The sequence below is a fragment of the Dermacentor variabilis genome, chromosome 9 (assembly GCF_050947875.1).
Source record: "Dermacentor variabilis isolate Ectoservices chromosome 9, ASM5094787v1, whole genome shotgun sequence".
Taxonomy (NCBI): domain Eukaryota; kingdom Metazoa; phylum Arthropoda; class Arachnida; order Ixodida; family Ixodidae; genus Dermacentor; species Dermacentor variabilis.
The window spans coordinates 73,989,735-74,013,384 of NC_134576.1; the positions used below are offsets into that span (position 1 = coordinate 73,989,735).

The 23,650-nt window shown below is 51.1% G+C and overlaps 2 protein-coding genes across 3 annotated transcripts in view; one reads left to right on the forward strand and one right to left on the reverse strand.

Moving 5' to 3' along the window:
• The window catches only part of LOC142558408 (major facilitator superfamily domain-containing protein 4A-like), a 397,460-nt gene that overhangs the window by 38,827 nt on the left and 334,983 nt on the right, over positions 1–23,650 (forward strand). The gene's annotated exons all lie outside the window — the stretch shown is intronic.
• Positions 6,766–23,650, reverse strand: part of LOC142592803 (uncharacterized) — a 28,987-nt gene continuing 12,102 nt past the window's right edge. For both annotated transcript variants that reach the window (XM_075704481.1, XM_075704480.1), the window contains exons 2-4: positions 19,965–20,902; positions 17,781–17,961; positions 6,766–10,538 (exon numbers count right to left, since the gene is read on the reverse strand). In XM_075704481.1, coding sequence (XP_075560596.1) covers positions 7,201–10,538; positions 17,781–17,961; positions 19,965–20,902 — 4,457 coding nt within the window. In that variant the 3' untranslated portion in view covers positions 6,766–7,200. The remainder of the gene's footprint in view (positions 10,539–17,780; positions 17,962–19,964; positions 20,903–23,650) is intronic.

The following is a 23,650-nucleotide window of genomic DNA, read 5'->3' on the forward strand; positions in this document are numbered from 1 at the left end:
ACAGTTCTCAAATTGCAATACGTGCTGTAATTTAATTAGTAAACTGATCTCTTGTAAAATTTTGTTAATTAGCCAATTACGCACTGGACTGGGCGTGGAAGTGATGTCCACCTCAACGAGTAGTTTAATACGAAGGTTATAATCGTCCTATCTGTCAGCGGTTGTGTTTTAAAAGATTACTGTGGCTAAAAAAAGAAAAAAACGATGTTCTACTATGGGCACGGCTCAATGGAATCAGATAGTGGAGGCCGCATTCCAATGAGGGACAAATTATCAGGAAGCTCCAGCCAGAGAGCTCCCGTCTAAATGCATGCATGGGGAGAAGCCGTATTCTTTGCCAACCACTGCACCGATATTGGTGAAGTTCGTTGCATTTAAAAGAAGTTCAAGCCTTGAAACTTCTGAAGTAAGTTTTCAATTTATGGCATCAACGTTTTAAGAAAAGATACTGAAAATGTCGAAATTCCAGAAAGCTCGTGTGTCAAGTTTACTACTCTGTAATTGAGCAGTAAGATAAAACGACGTCACAATTCCGAGAAGTTCACCTAATAATATATAAGAAGCAGGTGAAGTTGATGTATTATACAGCCCTCTAAAATATACCAGCCATTTGAGAGCAGGGCCTTTCACAACACCCTCGTAAACATTGTAGCAGTGTCACCTAAGATATAAATTTGCATATCACACCTGTCCGCGTGAGACGCTTTGACAGATGCAGTTTGAAGAACTGCGATATCTCGTTTGTGGTGCAGAGTCACGGATTTGCAAACCTCATGCTTCCATTTTTGTTAAACCTATCAGTTTTCGGCAATTTTCGCAAAGCGTTTGATGCCCTAAATCAAAATTCCGCTCGCGCAGCAGTTGGAATTTGACTTTCTCTGCCAAGTTCAGCCAATTTAATTGAAATTTGTCCAGTGACTGTGCCACGAGAGCGTTGCTGCGTTTTATGTGTATTTCAATAGGCAAGTCGGAGCTGGCCCCGAGCTAAGGCTTCCTCCTCAAGCAAGAATGACTGTCGCCCTATAGGTTTAGGTGCACATCAAAATAACTCCTGGCGCAATCAACATTATTGCTGAGAGATAGAAAGCAAGGACAGGAAAGGCAGGGAGGTCAACAAGAAGAGCACCCGGTTTGCTACCCTACACTGGGGGTGGGGGAAAGGGGAATAGAAAAAGGAATAAAGGGAGAGAGCATGCATTGAGTGCGTGTGGGAGGGACACTATACACAGGGACACCATAAACGGTCTCTTAAGTCGGTGCTCTTCAAGTATTGCACTAGTGCACGAATCGCTTTTCGTGCCAGTGACGGGTGTGGCCACGGTCCTAGTATCTTTGACTCGATGAACGGTCTTGAGTCCAATCGGTGTAAGGTTGCCCGCAGAGAGAGCAGTTGTACATCGTAGCGAGGACAGATACACAATAGGCGCTCGATGGTTTCCTCGCACCCACAGGAGTCGCCACATCGGGCTCTCCGCCATTCCCAAACGATATGAGTATGCGTTCCTGAAAGCCACTTCCAGCCACAAGCAGCACAGCAAGGCTGTTTCGCCGCGGGAAAGGCTAGATGGCAGTTGTAGCCGTAGCGTGGGGTCCAGTTTATGTAATCGGCAATTGAAGGCACTTGAAATCCAGAGATCCTGTGACTTTTTGCGTGCAAGTAGGCGAAGTTCCCTGGCAGCGTCCGACTGAGTCGTCCACTATGGTGTCCCTGAAGACTCCAGTGTTACCTGCATACATCGAACAGCGTAAATAAATCAAAACTGAGTCAAAGACAGCGGGGCTCCGTCACCGTGCTGGCGACGGAAACGCATTGCGCTGCTGCGCGTCGCCGGCGACCCGTTTTTGAGGAGGAAAACGACACACGCAACCCTCCCACCTGGCGAAAACCGGCGCCGTGACCGTGACGCGACGGAACGTTTGACGGCTGTGTGAATGGGGCCTTATAACCGTATCTTGCTCCGTGTTCTTTTCTTTAATCTTTTCTTCATTAGTTGTTTAGCATGGCCGACGTCAGCTGGGGCACACGGTACGTTTACGAAGACTTGTTACACGACAGATTTCAGGATGTATATTAGAACTGAAAGCTGGGCCATGCGGTCGGTATTGATTCATGCGGGTAAGATGGATGCCTGAGAAGTCTGGCAGTGCGTCTTCAAGCATATAAAAACCCGGAGAGCTCGGAGTACGACACACGGGACGGGTGTGTCATCACTGTCTTTGCGTCTTCATTTTGCTCCTGATGCCCGAAAGTGCGCTAGACGCGTAGTATCGTTGCAAACTCGATAGATATCTGAGATCCGGTTACGAATCTGTCGTTTTAGGTACGCCCGTAGCGCGTCTTCCATTTCCTTTTCTTTCTTTTTTTATTTATCCCTTTCCGCACAGGCTCTATAATGTCATCTCTGCCTCTGTGGAGTCATCCTATTAGTAAAACGCGGCCACTCAATCGAATAAACCAGCTGCAGCCCATCGCAATTCCTCCACAAGGTGCTGACGCGGGACGCGGCCGATGCCGCTAATTAGCCCTCGGAGGGATTCGGCACGGCGGCTTACCACTGCTGTCGTGGCACTATTCTGCCCTTGGTAATTATCCCGTTGGGCCTCTATCGCTATCAGCGTCTTCACATATTATAAGGAATTGATAGAATCCCGATCTTGCGACAAGAAGAAAAAAAAATATTGTTACGGAAGGATCAAAGAAGAGAGAGGAAGAAGTAGATCGGGCGAGACACTGGTTGGTTTTTTTCTCATTCTGCCGCCGTTTCACTTCTTTAAGAAAAAATCTAGAATCAAGATTTACACAGCTTGGTTTGAGCTTTTTAATTATAAATATCCTTTCTCTAGGAGCCTCCTCTCTTGGACAGTGCCACAGGGATATTTGCTCAACCGTGGAGGATTTTATAATTGCTACAAAGAGATTGTCTTGAATTCTTAAACATTTTATTTTTGTTCATTTCCTCCAGTTAGCTTTACCATTTTCAGTTTTTAATAAAGATAGCCTAATTTCATCCAAATCTTGGCCAATCCCCCACAGTGGGTGTGCGCCATCGCATAAGGAATACCATACCATACCATACCATACCACTGGTTGCTGCGTGTCGTTGGTGGTCAGCCATCTTAACTACTCCGGCTCATCTTGTATATATTTTGTAAATAGAGTCTTTCTATACTCCCAACATCCCCGTAACATATTGGTGGGAGGTGCGGGGTACCACGGCTGGAAACGGAGCTCCGCCGTGGACGTCGCATCACCGTCCGCACCATGAATGACGGTGAGCACTCGGGATCAACCTCGTTGCCGCCTTCAACGTCACCGTCGCCAGCGACGTCGCTGTCACCTTCGGTTGTGGTTGTGCAACCCGAGGATCCTAAAACTTTCTGCGGGACCGATGGCGCCGACGTCGAACATTGGGTGGCCATGTACGAACGCGTGAGTGGAATCAACAGATAGTGGAATCAACAGAGAGCATAAGCGCAAGGTCACCACCTTGCGCTTATGCTAGCTAACCTGTTGTTCTAAGAGGCATGCAACGGCGAAGGTGTGGTACGAAAACCACGAAGAGGAGATAACCAGCTGGGACCATTGCAAAGAGAAGTTGGCAGAGCTGTTTGGCAAACCAGCCGGCCGTAATATTGCCGCAAAACAGGAACTGGCCTCCCGTACCCAATCCCCCACGGAGTCCTATGTCTGGTACACCCAGGACGTGCTGGCACTTTGTCGTAGAGCCGATCATGCCATGACAGAAGCTGAGAAGGTCGGGCACGTGCTTAAGGGCATTGCTGACGACGCGTTTAATGTGCTCATGTGCAAAAGCTGCTCTACAGTTGATGCCATCATCAAAGAGTGTCGGCCATTCGAGCAGGGCAAAAGCCGACGCGTCTTGCAATCATTCGCCAGACTTCCCAATACTGCCGCAGCGTCGACGTGTGAAGATCAACCCGGACAGCAGCCAGCATCTCGCGACCTTCTTCTTTCATCCTTCCGTAACAATATTAACGGGAATTCAAGTTTGTTCAACAGCCTCATGACATGAGGCCTTATAGAGCTTCCTACCAAAATTACCAGAGGGAATTCTGGCGCTGGGATCGTTTAGCTAGAATTTGAACAATGTTTTTTCTATGTGAATTTGTTTTTCTGTTTCTTTTTTTTTTTTTTTTTTTTTTGCTTGTGGCATGATACGTTCTGGCGACCTTATATTTATTACGCTGTGTCTGCTTTGAACGGCTCGAGTATCGAAGAAATCGTACTTTCCAAAACGCAGGAGGTTATAAGATTCTGCATGCCTGCACTATCACCGCGTCTTCTCGCGTTTGCTATGTAACTTTCTTTTTTTCTGTGAAGTGTGCAAAGCCACTAAGCCGTTTAAAGCTAAAGAAACGAAGTTTAGGTAACCATAACTTCCGCGCCAGCTGAACCGCCATGCCTGCAGCTCCATCTACAGCAGCGCCATAGTTCCCTGTAGTGCTAAATTTTTGAAGGGCAACTCTGTTATGCACATGTCTTCTGAGATAAAGTGACGCGATGCCCAATCTCGGAGGCTACATTATACGCCTTATTGGTATCGTGTGGCCGCATTTCAAGAAAGACGCGCATGAAAGCTTGCCTTCATCTTGTGCCGTCCCTACTGCACTTTATCAATGCGAGGTATTCTCTGTTTGTCTTGGTGCTCTGCGGTAGATAGTCAGGTAGATTCCTGCCTGTCTCGGCTCACTGTAAGAAAAATAATGAGTGGCAGACGTGACAATCGAACCTCTGCCGTCCAGAAGAGCAGCCGTGTGCTCAGCCATTGCCCAAAATGACTTTTTTTTTCTTTATCACATGTAAATATGAACAATGTAATTTCGAAAATTATTTACACTGGACAGGCACGAAAAACAAACGCGCATTTGCTACGCTTTGCAAAGAAAGTTAAAAAATCGGGCAAGGAAAGACAAGCGGCCACATGCAACATCTACTCAGCAATGGGATCAAATGTTTCGACCACACTACGCACTTTAGCAGCCTCTTCTCGCAAGACCTACCTTGTCGGGCGACGTGGATTGGCATGTACGTCGATCATGCGGCTTTTCCATAGTAAATAGCGTTCTAATAACATAAACGCATGCTTCTCCTTCCAAAGCCAGCGAACTGTCGTTGTTGCCTACACGTGTGTGGCTCCTAGCCACGATGGGGAATTGGCCAAGAAATGGGTGAATTATTCCAAAGTAATACGGAGCGTAAATTGCCGAACATCTATGGAATTAGCATTGAATGGGGGCGTAGAGTTATGTGCTAAAATAAAATCGGGAAAGTCAGCCAGCTCTTTCAAACACTCGGCGGGTTCGCCCCGTACCACTTCCTCGTCTTCTTTCCTTACCACAGCCCGCTCTTTGAGCCGCCATGTTATACTGCATTACCTCCGGGGCAAGGAGGTTAAAGAAAAACTGCTGGAGTGGAAGTTCCCATAGCTTCTTACCAGGAAAGGTGAAGCCAATGCTTGCCCCTCCTTCATCTGAAATAGAGCCTTGTTGGGTGATATCCACTTAAAGATTGAGTGATTTGGCTCCTTTATTGTAATGCTAGGCTAATTAGAAAATAAAAGCTGGTTGTTCCCAACGAAAAAAGTAATTTCTTCTGAATATTGATGACGTTCTCCCCAATACAATAGACCAGGATATTCAGATTTCATACTAAAATCAGTAATACAGAGATACACCTAGATACGTATCTGTCTGGTAAAATAAGGCATGATTAAGCAAGGAGGTTGATTAACTCCCGTTAATTTCTGTGCGAAAAGCGCTTTTTCATAATTTTTATCGTTTATTTATAGTTTTATTGTGTCCCTCCTGTGCGGCTTCACCTTCGGGACATAGTTTCCACTCCAGCAGTTTTCTTTAACCTCCTTGCTCCGGGGCGCGTTTTTACAATTGCTAAAAGATACAGCGGGGCGTCGCATTTCTCACGGCGCTCGACGTTTCTGCGCAGGCGCGAGTTAGAGCGGGTGCGAGAGAGAAAATCTGGGGGCCCTTGCTCCTTTACTCTGCCTAGGCACTACGGAGGTTTCTTAACGCGCGTTGTATGCGTTTGTCCCCTGGGCATGCCGGCATTGCAGAGTGCGGTCCAGTTTGTTTACGCTCCGCCGCTGGCTGCCCGCGCAGTGAGGCAGTGGGCACGGACGCCCCATTTGGTGATCGCTGTGTCTGGAGGTGCAAGGTTCTGACTGGTGTTGTATAAGTCGCGGGTCGCTTTTTTAGTAGTAGTATACGGTAGTATCCTAAATGTAGTATGCTAAATAAAACAACCTTGTATCACAGACCACATGGGAATGCCAACTTATAACAGCAGTCCCCAAAACCATAAATCCAAGTGCGGAGCAATGGGAGGCACTGCTGGCCAGCGACCGCTGCGAGGACCAAATTGGTTTGCAGAAGGGTTGAAATCTGGGCAGTTGGTACATAATTGAAGAAAAAAACCAGTCACAAAATACAAGAGGTTCACACCATTGTGGTGTGAACCTCTCCTTGTCTTGTCTTTTGTGAGTGTTTTTTTTTCCTTTAACGAGATTGGTCTCGTGCAGCGAACACGCAGGGCAGTTGAGGCCGTTGGAGCCCTGGACAAAGGGCCCCACCCATTCTAAACCCAGTCAAGAGCGTCAAAGAAGACCCTGACTGTCTACAACAAAAGATCCTGCAGAGACCAATAAACGTTTTTGATGATGATGAAGCAACCGGCCACAGACCAAGGCATAAGCCATCATAGCCAAGAAAATGCAAACAGGACACACATTGCCCTCAACGCGCTTTTTTTTTATTCAAACGCAAGCGAACTAACAAAAGAAACAAACAAAAAAATGTGCAATGGCATGATGGTCAGACTCGACATGCAACCCGCCGCAATGCAGTGGACCTCGATTATAATAACTTTCCTCGGAGAATGAACATCACGATATCGCAAATGGACGGAATGAAAAGGCGGCTCTGAGCCTTATGCCCGAACAAACAAGGGGATCAAAGAAGAAAAAGATTGCGCTCGCTGGGTATAGACAGCCCAAAGGATAAAGGCGGCTGTCCAAGGCCTGCTCGCCAAAAGTCTTTTTTTTCTCTCTCTTCTTCTGCTTTCGACGCCATCGCAGGGAACAAGTGCACGCAGCCCACTTTGCTCTCGCGTCTTGCGAGCAGGGGGAAGCGCGGCCGCGCGTAAGCGCCATGGCGCTGCGACTACTACTGGCCGTCATCACTTGGCTCGCATTCAATTTCTTCGCCGCGGCGCGAAGCGCGAGAAGGGCGTCTCGTATCGACCGCGTCGCGGCGTCCCGTCTCGCTCGAGTCGCCGGCGGCACATGAACTCTGCGCCGCCCCTTGTTCGGCCGCAGTCGTCTGTTGCGCGCCGCCGACGCCATCTTGGGCGCCCTCTTCAAAGCCGTCCGATGTCATCGCCGGCTCTGCCTCAGGGTCGTCCTCTCCGGGACCTCCTCGGCCGTTCGCTTCGAGCACCACATCGCCGCCGCACTTCGGTTCTCGGCCTGTCGGCCCGCCGGTTCCCTTCGAACCGCCGTCGTCCTCGGCGCAGCCCCCGCAAACTGAGAGCATTCCGTCCTCAACATCCGCTGCTGCCGCTTCCGCCCGGCGATCGACCTCGCTTGCGTCCGGTGCATTATGTTCGCCGACTCTGACCCAACGAGAAGCTCGACGCATCCGGTCGTCGACTTCCGAGTCGGACAGTTCATCGTCCGTTTCAGAGTCGTCTTCGAAGTCGCGCTTGCGGCGCAGAGCTCTTCGGGCACCGCGCTCGCGTGCGCGGACATCCTGGACGCCGTCATCAACCGCACCCGCCTCCTGCTGATCTTCCTTGCGACGCGCGGGCGCGCCAGACCCGTTCCCGCCGTCAACGGCGTCGCGCGCAACGTTTCGCAAAGTCTGATCCGGCGGCACCCATCGCGCGACACTGTCGGCGACGTTCTGTCGTTGGCGTCGCTTCGCGCGCTGGAAGACACGCGTCCCTTTAGGCTTCGCTCCTCGGCCAAAACCTGCGGCCGCCATATTTGCCGCTCTGCCACCGCCTTCCGTTTCGTCCAGCACCAGAGCGCGCATTTCGTCGCTGACACCACCTTCGGGTTTGTCCACATTGGATGCCTTTTCGCCGCCCGCGATTGGTGCTTCCTCCTTGTAACGTAGGTCAGTCTGGGCTGGGGCTTCGCGGAGAGCGATACTCTCCGACGACTGACCAATTTCGAGACCGAAAAAGTTCATAGCCACCGTCTTTGAGGGGACGTCACCGCTCTCTTTTGACATCATGAGTTCGGAGATGACTTTCGCCGTTCGGGGCTCACGCGGCAAGTCTTGCTTTTCTGTTTCTTGAACAGACTTTGATTCAGTCGCCGCAGCGCTTGGCCGCGCCGCCAAGTGGACGGCGTTCCTCGCGTTCTTCATGCGCACAATGATCGCCGTACAGAAGGACTCCTCGTCAGAAGTGTAGTCGCTTTCATCCTCCTCTGTCTCGTTCTCGTAGTCCTCGGCGCCCGCTTTCACTGCGGCGGCCTGCTGCGCCCTGTTCCACGACGATGCCGCCGCCATCCTGTCCGCGATGCTGGTTGTCGCCGAGATTCCTACTCTGCGCTGCTTTCGGCAATCGTGGGATTGCAGACTCTCGTTTTGCGTCACCTCGATGCTGCATTGCAGCTTGGCCGCGACGCTCAAGGTTTTCTCAGAGTTGCCGGATTTGGCCTCCGGGGCCACTACCAAATGGTGCTCCTCGGCGTCGGCTAAGTCATAGGAAGTAGGGCCAGCTGAAGCAGCCTCGCTGATTGCGTTCTCGAACGCTTCTTCAGTGACATCTTCCGTGTCCATCGAGGATTCTCGACCCTTGCCCGCTCCGTCGTTGGTGATCGAGGTACTGCGCGATGGCTTCTCCGCGGTATCAGCGTCCTTACGCCCGTCATCAGCCTGCGGCAACGGCTGCTCTCCCTGCGACTGCCCACCCACATCGTTGCCCTCCGCGTTTTTTGTGAAGCGAGAAAAGTGCCCGGGAGGCGAGAGGGAACGTCCAGGTGCCAATTTGCTCTGCAGCGGGTCGTCTTCGGCCTGTCCTTCACTGTTGTCATTGGCTGACACGTCGCCGAAGTTAACGGAGATGTCGCCCGACGAGCCCACAGTGGAAAAGGGACCGACGGACGTGTTTTCTGACACGTCTCCGTCTCCCGCGACACTGCCATGGCTGGAAGTCGCCGCACTATGCTCGATGCTTTCTTCCTCGCAAGAGGCGCTCTCTTCGCCGGCCTTCTTTCCTTCCGCGAGCTTGTTTTCTGAACCATCGTCAGCCCTCGGCTGTCGCTCGTCACCTACGTGCTGTTTGACAGAAACCGTCCAGTCACCTTGTGTCAAGCGCGCTTCTTCGTCGTGCTTGCCGCCCTCCTCGTCTCCGTCTCCAGAAGCGGCGTCAACCGTGGCTCCCACAATGTCCTGGCCACCGCTGTCGCGCTGCTCCGAGACCGCGGACAAGCAGTCGTCGTGTGGCGGGCTTCGGGGACGCTGCTCGCTGTCGGCGCCACCGTCTACGATCAAGCAAACGCCTCCGTCTTCCTCGCTCTCTTCGCTGTCCGCGTTGCTAAAGGCATGCGCGACCGCCTCCTCTCCGTGCCGCCAGCGCAGAAGCTCGGGGACGGAGCGAGGCGCTTGCTCCGGCCCGAAGTAAACGCCACCACCCTCTGCGATGGAGTCGCGGGACCACCAAAAAACGGGCTGCTCGGCGTACTCTTCGTTTTCGTCGTCGATATCGTCGGCGCGCACGGGAAGGTTGTAAGGCGCGTGCCTGACCAACTCCAGGAGCTCGTCAAACGTCGGCAGTTCTTCCCCGTCGTCTCCCTCGGCGGCCAGGCGTTCCAAACGCCTGGTCCACGCGTCGCGCATCTTGCGCCTCGCCTCCTGGCAACGTTCGTAGCTGCTGGCGTAACCGTCGTCGTCGCCGCCACGGTTGCCCCCGTGTCCGTAGCCGTCGTGCCCGTAGCCACCGTCGTTACCGCCTCCACCGCGGCGACCGGAGAAGTCGCCACCGTAACGGTCCTGGTAGCGGCCGTACTGGTGTCTTTGCCCGTCATCTGACGACCTGTAGCCTCCCTGGTTACGACCTCCGGATGAGCGATAACCGTGCTGCCAGTGGCCGCCGCCACCGTCTCCCTGGAATCCATTCCGCTGAAATCTGGCGAAACTGCGACAGTTGTCGTTGTCGTAGTGGTTGTTGTGCCGACCTTGATTGTTGTAGTTGTGGCGGTAGCCGCCGTGGCGGTCGTTGCCGCCGCTGGAACGGTTTCCGCCGCCGTTGTCGAAACGGTTGGCGCCACCGACTCGACGGTCGTTGTTGAAGCGGTCGCCGTAGCGGTGATCCCTGTAGTCCCGGTCCCCGAACCTCCGGTCTCCGTAATTGCTGCGGTCGTTGTAGCCCCTTCGCCACTGATAGTCGTTACGCGGCTGTCTGTCGCGATTGCCGCTTCGTTGTTTGGCATCTCGGTTCTGTCTCCACTGCTCGAGCTCTGCGCGACTGCGGTTGTACGGCGTGCCTTCGCCTGCGTAAGAGAGAGTGGGCAATACTTCAAGACGAGGAATACATCGATGCTGTTGGCCAGAGCAGCGGTATTGCACAGCAATTCACTTGCGCGCTAAGCACTGTGTCAGGTAAAAAAAAAAGAGATACAGGAAGGATATCACCTACAATGCTACTTAAAGAAAACAGCGAAAACGAAAAGCGTTACTCCTTGAAAATGCAATCCTGTGTGACAATTTGGTAAGGTTTGCAGGCATCGCGCAGTTTGTTCTGCCGGTATAATGTATGAAGTTAGACATACACCTCGTCGTAGATAACAAATATTCAAGTGAGCACGAGTTCAGAAGGTATATTCGCGAGGGTATTCCACAAAGCTGCTGTGCTCGGATAAAAAATGGAAGGGGGAGGGTAAGGTCAAACTCGCTGAACATCATGCAAGTTCTTTCACATCACGTGCACATCGCATGCCTACTTCCAAAGTAGCAGTACACATGTAGGGTACTGAATTGAATTCTGGGGTTTTAAGTGCCAAAACCACGATTTGATTAAGAGGTACGCCGTAGTGTGGGCCTCCGGATAAATTTAACCACCTGGGGCTCTTCATCGTAGCCCCTCAATGTGCACGGGGCACGGGCGTTTTTACATTTTGCCCCCACGGAAATGCGGCCGCCGCGGCCGGGATTCGATCTCGCGACCTCGTGCTTAGCAGCGCAACACCAAAGCCGCTAAAAGCCACCATGGCGTGTGGCCTGACACCTGTTGTCCCACACTCGTCTCCGAATTTTTTAGCACAAAAATATTCCCTCCGACACTACACACGGGCACACGAGCTGAAGGCAGGAAAGGACGAGCGCCCAATTCAAACTGAAATCCATAACGGAAGCTATCATGCAAAAAAGAAAAAAAAAAGCAAGGGTGACAAAACACATGCGCGCGCACATGCTCGGACAAAGAGGTCAGCGGGGGGGTAACTCGCCGGATTTTCTTGGCAGATTCACTTCGCTCTTTAAAGTCAAGTGACGCGGTTGGTCAGATGTCGCCATTTCTCTGGATTACGAAAGCCTCCGCCATCTCCGTGTGATTTGATCACTTACAAACAACCGAAGCGTCTGATAAAATTGGTTCGCGCCTGTATTCATGGCATGTGTAACGCCGTCAGCGCTCGCCCTGTCCTTTCTTTACCTCGTGTCCTCGTTCCCTCGCGCTGCGCGGCTATAATCCGAAGCCGTACAAACTTGCCGCAGCTGCACACTTCTAAAGTTATTCCTGCAAAGGCGGTGAAGGACCAAGCAGGACGAAGAAGCTGTAAACAGCCAACTGGGCGAACTTGTGCCTACAATTCAAGAAACGTGCAGCAGCGATGGCGGCGAGCGTACATTTTAAGGCTCTTCATTCACACCGGTGACTGAGCAGCGGTCGCGCGACCAAGTTGGCCGCAAATGGACCAGTCGCAAATGGACAATTTTTTGGGCCACTCGCTGCTCGATTTTTCAGTCACGCGACCGCGGTCGCAAACCTGCTCACCGAATCAGACGCGCAGGAAGAGGAAGCCTCTAGCCGCGGATACTTAGTTCACGTGGCGACGCAATCGAAAGCTGATGGCGAATGTTCACGCGCCGGTGTGAACGCCGGTCGCCAGTCGGGAGTGGCCGCGCGACCTCCTCGAGTGCAGGGTGTGAAAGCATCGGAACCCGGCGGCATATCGGCAGGCTGCTATATACAGTCGAGCGCCTTACAACGAAGGAATAATTCTGTCCCGGTTCTATTGTAAATGTCGCACACAGCACACCTCACAACGAAGTGACCCGTATACCGAATTATTTAGGAGGACCCAAGCACTTCGTTATGAAAGCGTTCACCCGCCGTGGTTGCTCAGTGGCTATATGGGGTCGGGCTACGAGGTCGCGCGATCGAATCCCTGCCACGGCGGGCGCCCTCCGATGGGGGCGAAACGCGAAGACACCCGTGTACTTCGATTTAGGTGCGCGTCAGATGACCACTGGTGGTCCACATTATTCCGCAGTCCCCCCACTACGGCGTGCTTCCTAATCAGATCGTGGTTTTGCCACATAATAAATTTTTTTAAGCGTTCGGCTTGCATTCAACGCTGAAAGTTCTCTACAACTCTCGCTAAGCACAGCAAAACTTCGCGAGGAAGCTGGGGGCACGCTCAGATGGGGCGTTAACACCGAAAAAAAGTTCGAGAACGATCAAGGCGCGTCCCGATCATCATCATCATCATCATCATCAGCCTGGTTACGCCCACTGCAGGGCAAAGGCCTCTCCCATACTTCTACAACTGCCCCGGTCGTGTACTAATTGTGACCATGTTGTCCCTGCAAACTTCTTAATCTCATCTGCCCACCTCACTTTCTGCCGTCCCCTGCTACACCTCCGTTCCCTTGGAATCCAGTTCGTAACCCTTAATGGCCATCGGTTATCTTCCCTCCTCATTACGTGTCCTGCCCATGCCCATTTCATTTTCTTGATTTCAACTAGGATGTCATTAACTCGCGTTTGTTCGCTCACCCATTCTTCTCTTTTTTTATCCCTTAACGTTACACCTATCATTCTTCATTCCATAGCTCGTTGCGTCGTCCTCAATTTAAGTAGAACTCTCTCAGTAAGCCTCCAGGTTTCTGGCCCATACGTGAGTACTGGTAAGACGCAGCTGTTATACACTTTTCTCTTGAGGGATAATGTCAACCTGGCTGTTCATGATCTGAGAATGCCTGCCAAACGCACCCCAGGCCATTCCTAATCTTCTGATTATTGAAGTCTCATGATCCGGATCCACGGTCACTACCTGTCTTAAGTAGATGCATTCCTTTATCACTTCCAGTGCCGCGCTACCTATCGTAAACTGCTGTTCTCTTCCGAGACGGTTAAACATTACTTTAGTTTTCTGCAGATTAATTTTTAGACCCACCCTTCTGCTTTGCCTCTTCAGGTCAGTGAGCATGCATTGCAATTGGTCTCCTGAGTTACTAAGCAAGGCAATATCGTCAACGAATCGCAAGTTACTAAGGTATTCTCCATTAACTCTTATCCCCAATTCTTCCCAATGCAGGTCTCTGAATTACCTCCTGTAAACAAGCTGTGAATAGCATTAGAGAGATCGTATTTCCCTTTCTGACGCTTTTCTTTATTGGGATTTTGTTCGTTTATTTTATGGAGGACTACGGTGGCTGTGGAGTCGCTATAGACATATTTCAGTATTTTTACATACGGCTCGTCTACACCCTGATTCCGTGATGCATCCATGACTGCTGAGGTTTCGACTGAATCAAACGCTTTCTCGTAATCAATGAAAGCTATATATAAGGGTTGGTTATATTCCGCACATTTCTCTATCACCTGATTTATAGTGTGAATATTGTCTATTGTTGAGTAGCCTTTACGGAATCCAGCCTGTTCCTTTGGTAGACAGAAGACTACGGTGTTCCTAATTCGATTTGCGATTACCTTATTAAATACTTTGTAGGCAACGGACAGTAAGCTGAGCTGATCGGTCTATAATTTTTCAAGTTTTTGGCGTCCCTTTTCTTATAGATTAGTATTATGTTAGCGTTCTTCGAAGATTCCGGTATGCTCGAAGTCATGAGGCATATATATATGCCTCCTATATGCGTCCCAATGCGCGCAGTCAACGCGAGAAATTGCGCTTCGAAAACACGAAACGTCAAGGCAGCGTGCGCGCCTTCGGCGGTAAGACAAGAGAAAAAATGCCTTGTAGAACAAGGAAATTGTCACTTAGGGTGACTCTTTGAGTGACCGATACGGATTCGCAGGCGTGAGAAAATGCGCGCACAATCTATAGCGCACAATCGACATCTTCGGTACAGGCGGTTACTGAAGATGTCGCGCGGAGAGGCGGTATACAGTGGCACGCTCCTGAATGCACTCTCTTAGGCGTAACGGCGCGATGAGCAGGCTTTCCTCCTCTCAATCAGTTGTTAAACCAATACCTCTTTCTCACGCCGACGAATGCGTAATATATACCGTACCATAAACTCATTTTTCTGCGCCGAAGTGCGGAATCTCGCGAGGGCACTGCTCGAAGAAAAATAACATGGTATTCAATGTAGCTGTGAGAACACATCTGCGTCCTCTATTGACATTCTAACATCACATTCTAAAAGCACTATAGGGATTTAGAATGTTATGAACGTCCCCTAGCGATCTCATACGAAAATCGATTTTTTTTTCTGTGCTCGTCTTGGATTCGTTTTGGCTCGTGACCATCCATGAAGTTGCTACAGTTGGAACGAATTGCATTATTTAAACTTGTATTGCTCACACACAGTTCATCATGAAGGAAAATTAGAATCCGTCTACCTTTATTTCTGTCTGGCCATGGAGAGTACGTTTGCACACATACACACACACAAAAAAACAATGATATCTTATGTAAAAATAAGCACAATAAACTGTAGTTGGTTTTTTGAGCTGTCCACAAGCAAAAAACTGGCTCAATTATACAAAAAAAATTCCCGCAGAATTTACTCTGGGAGTTGTCCAAGTACGCCTAAGCATTGTGCCACTTGCTCGTCTCCACGCAGCCCGGTGTCATTATCAATGTTGTGAAACTTGATCCGACTAGTATAAACGACAGTGCTGCGGCGACACGAACTGCTGCGGACGGCGGCGCAAAGTGAATTGATGACGCACGCAACCTACTGCAGGTGGCGGCAACAAGCACGCTCTTCACGTTCCGATCATTATAGGCCGTTATCGCTCTTTAGCGCCTTATTCATACGCGTCGAACCATTATCAACCGTGGTCAACCGTACTACGCGGCGGTTGCGTACGGCGCGCCGGCGCAGGCGCTATCTTGAACGCGATCTGCGATGGGTACACAGAGCGCCGAGTGCTGATAGGTTCGTGTGCGCTGTATTCTTGCCGCTTAGTTCGCGTTGAAGCGAGAGGCACCACGAAGGGGGAATTTGCTCGCTGCTGCGGGACCTGCCTTGAGAGCGATCGTTTTGAGCCGTAAAATTCCGCGTAACATAGACGATACTCTGGCTACAGGGACAAGCTAAAGTTCGCGCTAAATACAACCCTTAAGCATAAAGCAGTGTTACTTTAAATATACTGACGCAAATAGCATGGCGATTTACCCAATGACATGGCCATGAATTCCGAATACAACTTTCATCTAAACAGACCGATGAATTGGGCCGCATGATGTACGTTCCTTGTTCTAGTACTCCGTGGTGCACACATTACAACGGGGAAATTAAGAACACCGACTAGGAAGGAAAACACACTACAAATTTTGTTAGTGTGGTTTCCTTCCCGGTCGGCGTTCCTCTTAATCTCGTTAGTGTGTGCTGTACACATTCGTAACTTTTTTTAAAAATAGTATCGCGCGCTCTCGTAGAGGGCGAGGGCACCCTCTGAAGCGATCAGCGTTGCCGACAACATTCGAATTGCAGATCGTCTTGCGCGCCCACGCTTATACTGTCGCCGATGGCACCGCTACAAAGCCCTGGCACGACGTGCAGTCGACGATAGGGCGATATCGTTAACAGAAAAAAACAACGTCAAGGGTGTTCAGCCACACACTAGCGGATACAAGGAGAACAGCAACTAGGAAGGAAAGCACACTGACACACGCGTCGGCCTGTTTTCCTCGCTAGCTGGTGTCCCCTCTTGTACCCGTTAGTGTGGGCTGCACGTGGTGCAAAAAAAAAAGCAATCTTTCCCTTTCCGTCTGTGGGAAGTTTGCCCGTGAGATGGTGTACGCAAGGCAAACAACGCATCACGGGGTGGCCTGTGTGGGCGTAGCGCGGAACTCAACGCGACGCTGTGCATTCTGCAGCACCGTCGGTCACCGCCGTTATTTCTCCAGACGGACGGACGGACGGACGGACGGACGGACGGACGGAACGGACGGGACGGGACGGGACGGACGGACGGACAGACAGACAGACAGACAGACAGACAGACAGACAGACAGACAGACAGACAGACAGACAGACAGACAGACAGACAGACAGACAGACAGACAGACAGACAGACAGACAGACAGACAGACAGACAGACAGACAGACAGACAGACAGACAGACAGACAGACAGACAGACAGACAGACAGACAGACAGACAGACAGACAGACAGACAGACAGACAGACAGACAGACAGACAGACAGACAGACAGACAGACAGACAGACAGACAGACAGACAGACAGACAGACAGACAGACAGACAGACAGACAGACAGACAGACAGACAGACAGACAGACAGACAGACAGACAGACAGACAGACAGACAGACAGACAGACAGACAGACAGACAGACAGACAGACAGACAGACAGACAGACAGACAGACAGACAGACAGACAGACAGACAGACAGACAGACAGACAGACAGACAGACAGACAGACAGACAGACAGACAGACAGACAGACAGACAGACAGACAGACAGACAGACAGACAGACAGACAGACAGACAGACAGACAGACAGACAGACAGACAGACAGACAGACAGACAGACAGACAGACAGACAGACAGACAGACAGACAGACAGACAGACAGACAGACAGACAGACAGACAGACAGACAGACAGACAGACAGACAGACAGACAGACAGACAGACAGACAGACAGACAGACAGACAGACAGACAGACAGACAGACAGACAGACAGACAGACAGACAGACAGACAGACAGACAGACAGACAGACAGACAGACAGACAGACAGACAGACAGACAGACAGACAGACAGACAGACAGACAGACAGACAGACAGACAGACAGACAGACAGACAGACAGACAGACAGACAGACAGACAGACAGACAGACAGACAGACAGACAGACAGACAGACAGACAGACAGACAGACAGACAGACAGACAGACAGACAGACAGACAGACAGACAGACAGACAGACAGACAGACAGACAGACAGACAGACAGACAGACAGACAGACAGACAGACAGACAGACAGACAGACAGACAGACAGACAGACAGACAGACAGACAGACAGACAGACAGACAGACAGACAGACAGACAGACAGACAGACAGACAGACAGACAGACAGACAGACAGACAGACAGACAGACAGACAGACAGACAGACAGACAGACAGACAGACAGACAGACAGACAGACAGACAGACAGACAGACAGACAGACAGACAGACAGACAGACAGACAGACAGACAGACAGACAGACAGACAGACAGACAGACAGACAGAGAGAGAGAGAGAGAGAGAGAGAGAGAGAGAGAGAGAGAGAGGCGCGTACCGATGCCGAAGATGTGCGTGGTGCGGCCGAACGTGGACTCCACCTTGAGGGGCTGCCCGTTGAGCACGGTGCCGTTCAGCTCGTGGATGGCGCGCTTGGTGTTGTCGTCCGAGTCGAGCAGCACGTACGCGAACAGGAAGCTCGTGTACTCCGGACGCCTGACCAGCTTCAGCCGAAGCACCTGCCGAACACAGCGCGCGCACAGCAGGTTCGCCCCAACCTTTGGGTGGAGACGTCTGGCGAGCGTTCATGACAGCTTTCAACTTGGGCATGGAATTTAACCAATCCGATCTTCTCTTACGAAAAAAGAACGAAAAAAAAAGAAAGTTTGCACCGATTCGGGCTTGTCCCCAAACAATAATCGTCCTCAATATTGCGTGCCTTTCCTTTCTTTAACGGCTGCGCGCACGGGACTGTCAGGTCGCGAACAGAGGCATGCGCGTCATCAACGTGACGTAGCGTTCTTTACAGGACGTGTAGTGAGCCCAGAGCTTTCAAGGTAGGAAACAAGGTAGGGAACGCAAGCAAAACAGACAACGAATATCGTTTGCCGACAAGATAGAGCCCAACGGGTGTAAACTCTCTATTCTTTAGAGTGTTTAGTTTGTGGAGGTACCTACACCACAGGCGTCGCGTCGTAAAATGCAGTCTTCCCACGAAATGGGGAAGAAAAAGAAAACTGCCTTTATAGGCATCACACTTCCCTTGTGAAGACAATCAGCCGATTCGGTCACTATCTTTCGCGAAAAAACAAAAGGAAGTGCAGGCCGACGTCGCACTATACGACTACAGGAATGGTTTGCCGCATGCTCGGTACTGTGAACTTACGAAACAGATCTGAAACCCAGCATGCGCGGACGCTCGTGCAGTCATAGCCGGCCGCTCGACCAATTTAAGCACGATTCACACTGCACTGGTTTTAATAATAATCAGCCATTTCCATTAGGGTTCGTACACTAAAGCAAAGGCTTTTCATATGGATCATACAGTTTTTCGCTAGGCCCTTTACACATTTACCTCTGCCACATATTCATGCTAGCGTGTGCAGCATATAAGACCGAGAGCACAACTTCTAACTACTCTTGCGCAACTAATTTTTCGAACCCCACAGCATGCATCCACGCTCATCGGTAAAGTATGCCCTTGAGTCATTAGTACTCAGTGGTTGACCCTGTACACGTCCACAATAGACCTGCAGCCTCCGAGATCGTCGACGCAAACAGCACCACGATCGTATATGTCATCATCTGGGTGCCACTCATAAGAAGTTCGGACAAAAGGAAGCAACAACTACGTTTGCTATTTCCATTTGTAACCAACTTTACGAAGTTCTTAGTAGCGCGAGAGACCTACAGTAGTAAAGGCAACTAACTTTGGTTAACGACAGTTCGGCAAAACGTTCGGGAGATCGGGCAGAATTTTGAACAGCCGGACTGCTGCCAGTGATAAGAGTTTCGAGACAACGAAAGGACGGCAAAGCCAGCTACCCGGCTGCTGCAGTACCGAGAGTATATACATGCGGCACCCTTGTTTTCCTATATACATCGCTCAGTTGCTATTACGATTTCAAACCGGTTCACCGCGGCCCGTCCTTTGTAAAGCAGTGGACGCGTGGGTCCGCCCGCGCAGGAGATAAGGCACACCGCATAACCACACCGCCTGACGAACTTCATCGATCGGCGAGGATTGACAGCTGTGCGCGAGGTAGCGAGATTCGCACCCACAACGTAGCGGGTGCACCGAGGGCTGTCGCTTTCCGCGTTCTTACTGATCGTTCTAAGTATTAGCGGAGCAACCTATGCCAACAGAGCAGCCAGCTCCGAGCTCTGTCCTCCTTCGTGCGTATATCTGTCAGTGCTACGTCGCTTCTCCTTCCCTACACCGCTGACCGATGTCCAGGCGTTAGCCGCGCGCTAGACAGTTGGGTCAGCATGCTTTCCTATTTTCTGTCAATCAGTCTTTGTTTCCGTGTAGCCATGGCTACGTACCTCGAAAATAACGAACACAGAACATATCCAATACAACGAACTAAATATAAAATGTTTCCAGCCAATATCAGCGTGTAACCAATATATACCTACAAGGAATATCGGAAATAATAAATGTATTTGTACTTTGGACGCGACTTCGCTATAACGAGGTTTCACTGTACCATATACACGATGTGTGCCATGGAGGACGCACCTTTCCGTAAGGCTCGAAGAGCACCCTCAGCTGGTCGTCCTCGACGTCCAGCGGTATGTTAGTCACGTAGACGCCGTAGTGCACCGACGATGGAACCGCTGGGGGCTCAACGCGGGCCGCAGCAGTCCTGCCGGCGACGTTCCGGGCGCTGCCTGTGCCGCCACCAGTAGCAGCCTCGTTACCAATAACCCCACCAATCTCGGCATTCCCTGGGGTCGCGCTTCCAGTGACTCCCATCTCGGCACCGCCGCGTCCGGTACCGTCGACTCGAGCGGGGCAGCTCGCAGAGACACCAGCGCCGGCTTCTCCGGTACCGCCGTCCTCGCTCGCGCGTGTTTCGACGCCACCGCCTTCAGTCTCGCGACTTGCAGTGGCGACGTCTTCGGCGGCACCGTTACCGCGGGCGGCAGCTCTACCAACGTCGGCTTTACTAGTGTCGGTACTTCCGGCGTCCCCCGTCTCCACATTACCGACTGCAGCAGCAGCTTGAGTAGCGCAGCTCGCACCGACAACGGTTGCGCCGTCTCCGGTGGCACCGTACTCGCCGCTCTCGACGCTGCCGCTAGCGTCGGCAACGCCCAGGGCGCTAGCTCTTCCAGCGCCGACGCTCGGGGAGCTGCGGCTTGTGCTGGCGAAGCACTCGGTGCTGGCAGCTTCCGCGGAGGCCACGCTGTAGCTTACCGAAGTGCCGTCGGGCTCACCCGGCTCTCGTGATGGGGCGCCGCCGCTTTCGTTGCTGCAGTGCGTGGCGGCGTCCGTGTCGCAGCCACTAATTTCGGAAGCGATGCTTGCAGCGCCATCCAGACCGCAAACGTCGGCGGCGGTATCTCCGCTCCCTGCGCGCCGGTTGTCCACCGGCCCTTGCGGTGCCTCCTCCGGAGTCACCGCATCCGCTCCTGGGGTAGTATGCATGGGTTTCTGGGTCGCTGCCGGTGCACCTGCAGACGTTTCCGGCGGTTCGGTTAGCACGAGTGCTTCAAGTATACACACAAGCAAGCAGCCAAGCAAGCGTACACACACACACACACACACACACACACACACTCACACACACACACACACACGGGCGCGCGCGCGCGAGATACTTTTGTTTAAATTTGTAAACAATTTACTCGTTTCTCCAATTAAACCAAAGAACCTTCCCAAGGGAGGGGACTCCTGAATAACTTCTCGGTGGAGTTGGTGTTGAAGTTGAGTTATATGATCTTTGCAGCGCAAAAAAGAAGAAGACTAAAATGAAAGACGACAGTGAGAGGAAGAAGAGGCCTTTCCTTTCCTCTCACTGTTACCTTTCCCTTTCGAGCTTTCGCGCTGCAAAGATAAAGACAACTCCTTAGGCCAGTTTGTAAATTCTGCCTAACATTATTTTTGGGCGCAAGGAAGGGCACGCCACATGCACGCACACCCACCCACAGAGAGAGTGAGAGAGAGAGAGAAAATGCCAAGTAACAAGTTAATTATTGAAAGAAAGAAAACGTATGTCACAACATTGCAGAAATTGCGCCTTTTATGCTGCCCTTTGAGTCAATAACTGAGTTGTAGTTCGCGTTTTTCATTTTAGTAACCTTCCTTTGAGTAGGTTTGTTCTTACGCCCAAATATAATGTTTAAACAGCCTTCCTTCGAAGGCATGCATCCTTCAATACAAGGAATCGATGCGAGGGACGTAACAGGACTTCCACATTCTTTTGCTGGCTGATGTCGATGAACGCCAGCAAAGCCTTACTAATCTATTTTCAGTGTCGCCAGAACTCTAGGCACCTACAACTTGTGTGATTATAAATTCCACTGTCACTTCTACTAGCTCGATCAAATACCGAGGGGTCCGATCTCTCTAATGAGCTTTTTATGGCACCATCCTCCGTAAAGCAACTTATTTATAAAACTACTGTGCGACCTAAACTCGGATACGCATGCACCATCTCAAATCCTCGCCAAACAATGAGCACGCCCCCACCCCCTCGCCTTACCCCGAAAAAAATTGCGTCATTCAACACCCCCCTTGTGTCAAGTGTGCAGCCACCCTCCCCTTATCCGAAAAAAAATAAATCATGAGCCATCCAACTCTGTGAGGGCGGATGACCAGCCAAGCTATTTAGGGCAAGACACACAGTGACCCCGAACGGACAACGGTACGTAGATGTTTATTGTCCTAGTCCTGGTCATAGTGGCGATATGAGGGGCAACGTGTGGATGACGACGACGCTCGCGCCAATGCTCATGATGAAATTTTTTGGCACAATGGAGCCAGCTGTGGAAGACGAGGACGACGACGAACGCGCGAGCAGTGGCACTAAAGCGTTTGCGCGGTTGGCACCGAGAATATTTACGCCCTTTTTGAAAATTTTATACGAAACATTTCTTCAAAAACACCTGTTCTTACCCGTGTACCTGGAACCTCTTTGGCTCCCACGTGTGACACGAATAGTTCAAGGGGTGTTGCATGTTCCCGAGCCCACATGGGTATGTGCCATTGAGCTTGGACCCTTTCTGCACTACACCTTTCCCCATACGTGGGCTGCATTTCCCTGTGGATTTCAACAGGCGTTCGTCCCTTGCTCCACAGAAAACGAATCACACTTCGTTGTTCGTACGCCGTGGACGTGTGAAGCACAACCACCATCTGCAACTACTGACAACTGCGCCATACCGCGGAGCTACCGGCAGTTAAGGCCGGGCCGGTCCTTAGAAAGGTTCACCGCTGAGCATGAATATATTGACTTCGCATTTACAGCTATTATTTGACTGAAAAAATGGGGGCAATGTCTTTTATTTGCCCTCGTAGTTTGGGAAATCTTGTCTGATCATCATCAGTGCTGACAATAAGTGACGCATTCTGCCTTAGTATGAGCACCCAGGCAGTCTTCAGAGCTGTCAAATGTCTCGTCACTGTCGCAACAAATTGGAAGCACCCATTCCAACATCCACAGTTGTAAGCCAAACGTCAACCATCACTGCAATTACAGATCACACAACTGCAGCTGTCAATCGGTGCTGGTGTTCCACAGCAGAAACATAGCTCAGTATAACAGAATTGTTTTTGCACTAAATGTAGTTTACTGTCATGCACATAGTCGAAGCGCCTGCAGCTATATCTGCTTGCTCTTTACAAGCAATCGCATTGCTCACGTGATCATTTGCTCAGAAGCCGCACTCGGAAGTCGCATCGCCACTCAGAAGCCCCTTCTCACAGCGGCCAACGAAACTGCTCGCCTGAAGTTCGCTGTCGATCATTGCAGCTGGAGGGTGGCGGATTAGAAATATGTCATCTTCACCGACGAATCTTACTTTCTCGAGCCGCTGGGACCAGCAGGATCGAGTGTGGCGCATAGAGAACACACGCTTCCGTCCGCAGAACATCAAGGAGGTGGCCGCAAGCAGACGCACGTCAGTAAACGTGCGGGCGGCTAGTTCGCGTGACGGCCCAAGTTCACTTGTAAGAATCTCTGGGAGATTTACGAGTGCTGCGTATTGAACATTGCTGGAGCACGAGATAATCCCATATGCATTGAATGGTCCACACCCGGATGGGTACAATCTATCCCAACAGGACTTGTCTCCTGTGTACAGCAAAGGTCGTGACACGCCTTTTACATGAACGAGGGGTAATGCGCCTTGAGTGGTGCACGAAGGGTACAGACATGAACATAATAGAGTATGTTTAGGCACGTATGAAGGCTCTCTTTG